Source organism: Oreochromis niloticus, linkage group LG12 (assembly GCF_001858045.2).
Source record: "Oreochromis niloticus isolate F11D_XX linkage group LG12, O_niloticus_UMD_NMBU, whole genome shotgun sequence".
NCBI classification, from domain to species: Eukaryota; Metazoa; Chordata; class Actinopteri; order Cichliformes; family Cichlidae; genus Oreochromis; species Oreochromis niloticus.
The window spans coordinates 30758763-30761859 of record NC_031977.2 but is presented as its reverse complement, the minus strand read 5'-3'; the positions used below and the strand labels follow the sequence as shown (position 1 = coordinate 30761859).

The window sequence follows — 3097 nt, the reverse complement described above, 5'->3', positions numbered from 1 at the left end:
GATCTGTTTAAGGTCATCACAAACCAGCTCAATCTGATTTATATCTGCACTCTGACTAGGACACTCTAAAACCTTCCTTTTATGCACTTATTTATTATTTGCATCATTTAAAGGTGGACTTGCTTGTTTTGTATCCTCCTGCATAATCCAAGTGAACTTAAATTTCAGAGCACTGATGGCCGAAAATTTTCCTTCAGGATTCTGAATTTCCAGGATTTAAATAGTAATAATAACAATAATAATAAATTTTATTTATGAGCGCCTTTCAAGTCACCCAAGGACACTTTACAATAGGATAAAACACATAGTAAAACAATGGCAAAATAAGAACAATAAAACAAAGGCACAAGATAAAATTAACAAACAGTGAATTCACAGTGAATATGCAGATTTGAACAGATAAGTTTTGAGTTGGGATTTAAACTGGGGGAGAGAACCAATGTTTCTTATTTCTGGGGACAGAGAGTTCCACAGCCTGGGAGCAGAGCACCTGAAAGCTCTGATTCCCATGGTGGTGAGGCGGAAGGAAGGTACAGCAAGCTGGATAGAAGAAGATAGTAGATAGCTAAATTCATGGTTTCACTCATTACAGCAAGTTGTCCAGATCCTGAAGCAGAAAAGTACCCTTTATGACTCTTAATATGATGTATGTTTTATGAAATGCCGTTAGTTTTATGGCAGATACAAAGGAATGTGAACCTTCCAAGAAGTTCAACTTTTATCTCATCAGTCAACAGAATATTTTCTTAAAAACACACAGCAAGATGTAATTTGGGAAATGTGAGATGAGCTTTTGTGTTTGTTTTGGTCAGCAGTAGTTTTCACTTTGGAAGTCTCCTATAGATGCCATTTTAAACCCAGTCTCTTTCTTATTGTTGAATCATGAACTCTGATATTAACTGAGGTAAGTGAAGTCTGCGATTCTTTGTTCTGGATTCTTTTGTGACCTCCTGGAGTAATTTTGGTAGGCTGGCCACGACTGGGAAAGTTCACCACTGTTGTAAGTTTTCTCCATTTGTGGATATTGGCTCACAGCGTGGTTCACTGGGGTCCCAAGGTCTCATGATTGGCTTTAGAACTCTTTCCTACCTGACGGATGTCAGTGAGTTTGTTTCTCATCTCTTCTTGAGGGTCTTTATATTGTGTCAATATTTACAAAAAAAACAGACATAATGATGGCCACAAATTAAATATCAAACCAAAACAGAAATACTCCCCTCAACTTTACAATGAAATGTTAGTTGGGCAGATTTTGATATCAGAGGTTTTGGCATCTCCTTTTTTCCCCACATTAAAATATGGGAAGAGTTTCTCAGTGAAAGTGTCTCTGTGGGTGCAGATCTGACTCATGTCTTCAGGGTCATAGAAGGACACCTCCCCCCTGTCATAGTCCAGCTGGACTCTGATCCTCTGGAGACTCTTCTTCACTGTCACAGTCTGACCATCACCATTAGTGTATTTTCCACTACGGTGCACTAAACACCAGACTCCAGAATGTGGTGAAACAGAAGATTCAATCTTATCAGCTGACTCTTTAATTAAACCCACTATCCAGTCAGGATGGTCTCCCACCTCCACCTCCCAGCTGTGTTTCCCTGAGCTGAAGCCCTCAGAGCCAAAAACAGTGATATAATTAGTGTTTCTCTCTGGATTATCAGGAAGCTCATGCTTCGTATCTCCATGTCTCACACTGGTCAGATCATCAGACAGATAGAGCCAGCGGTTTGCAGTGTTTGGGTCCAGAATGACAGGACTGAAGTGGACCTTCTCCTTCATCTTCTCCCACACTCTGAAGGACAGGTTGCCTAGGTGTTTGGCCACATCTATCAGTGCTCCTGAGACCAGCTGTGGATCTGACACTGAGCTCTGGGCTCTGGCTCTGCTCTGAGTGTCTTTATAACTGCTGAGGAATGGCACCCTGTGTTTCTGCAGCTCTTCTTCAACAGCAGAGATGCTGTCTGACAGAGAGGAGATCTGCTCCTCAATCATCTTCATCTCTCTGCTGATATTCCTCCTCTTCTGCTCCTCTTCCTCCCTCAGAGCTGCCAGTCTGGACTCCTCTTCCTCTTTCAGGAACTGCTGGAGCTTGTTGAACTCTGCTCTGATCTGCCTCTCTGTGGACAACAGCTGCTTCTTCATGTGTTCCCTCATTTCATTGTATGTTTCCTCCACTTGTTTGTATTTGTTCCTCTTGTCCTGCAGAGACTTTAAGTCAGATTTCAGCTGCTCCTTCAGGTCACTGACTGCTTCTTCTACAGGAACCACTTTGTGACTCTGGTGGAGAGAAAACTCACACACAGGACACACAGCTCTGTCTTCATCCTCACAGTACCAGTAAGGGACGTCTGGATGTTTATCACACACCACCTCCTCCTTCTCTTCCTCCTTTTCTTTTTCTGTCTCAGGTGAGCTCTCACTCTGCCTCTTAGCAAAGGAGTCAGCAAGTTCTTTGAGAGAAACGTTTATACATGTTTGATCCTTTGAAGATTTTCTTTTACAAATGGGACAGTTTTTGTTTTTAGTTTGTTCCCAGAATTTCTGCAGGCAGCTTGAACAGAAGCTGTGGCTGCAGCTCAGAGACACAGGATCTCTGAATGTCTCTGAACACACATGGCAGCTCAAGAAATTTTCTACGATTGCAAGTTTCTCGGTCATTTCCACTGATTTTCAGATATTTCATTTTAGTTTATAACAAAAGTCACCAAAACAAAATCCTTTTCAGTTATAATCCACTCACTGTCAGTTCGTCAGTTCAGTTCCCAGCATTCAAAAATGTCTCCGTTCCATTCGATACTGTTGACCATAATATCCTATTAGAGCGATTAGAACATGCTGTAGGTATTACAGGTACTGCACTGCAGTGGTTTGTATCATATCTATCTAATAGACTCCAATTTGTACATGTAAATGGAGAGTCCTCTTCAGACACTAAGGTCAATTATGGTGTTCCACAGGGTTCAGTGCTAGGACCAATTCTATTTACATTATACATGCTTCCCCTAGGCAACATCATTAGAAGACATAGCATAAATTTTCACTGCTATGCAGATGACACGCAGCTCTATCTATCCATGAAGCCAGGTAACACACACCAATT

General features: G+C 41.5%; 1 protein-coding gene across 1 annotated transcript; it reads right to left on the bottom strand.

Annotated features, from left to right (window-relative positions):
- Positions 1-1186: 1186 nt before the first annotated feature.
- On the bottom strand, positions 1187-2777 carry LOC102060415 (nuclear factor 7, brain-like). The gene has a single exon (XM_019366045.2). The coding sequence runs from the start codon at positions 2653-2655 to the stop codon at positions 1225-1227; it is 1431 nt and encodes a 476-aa protein (XP_019221590.1). The 5' UTR covers positions 2656-2777; the 3' UTR covers positions 1187-1224.
- Between the last annotated feature and the right edge of the window lie 320 nt (positions 2778-3097).

Bases quoted from the DNA above. Each gene is read 5' to 3' on its own strand.
- LOC102060415 (XM_019366045.2), bottom strand. From the start codon at position 2,655: ATGACCGAGAAACTTGCAATCGTAGAAAATTTCTTGAGCTGCCATGTG.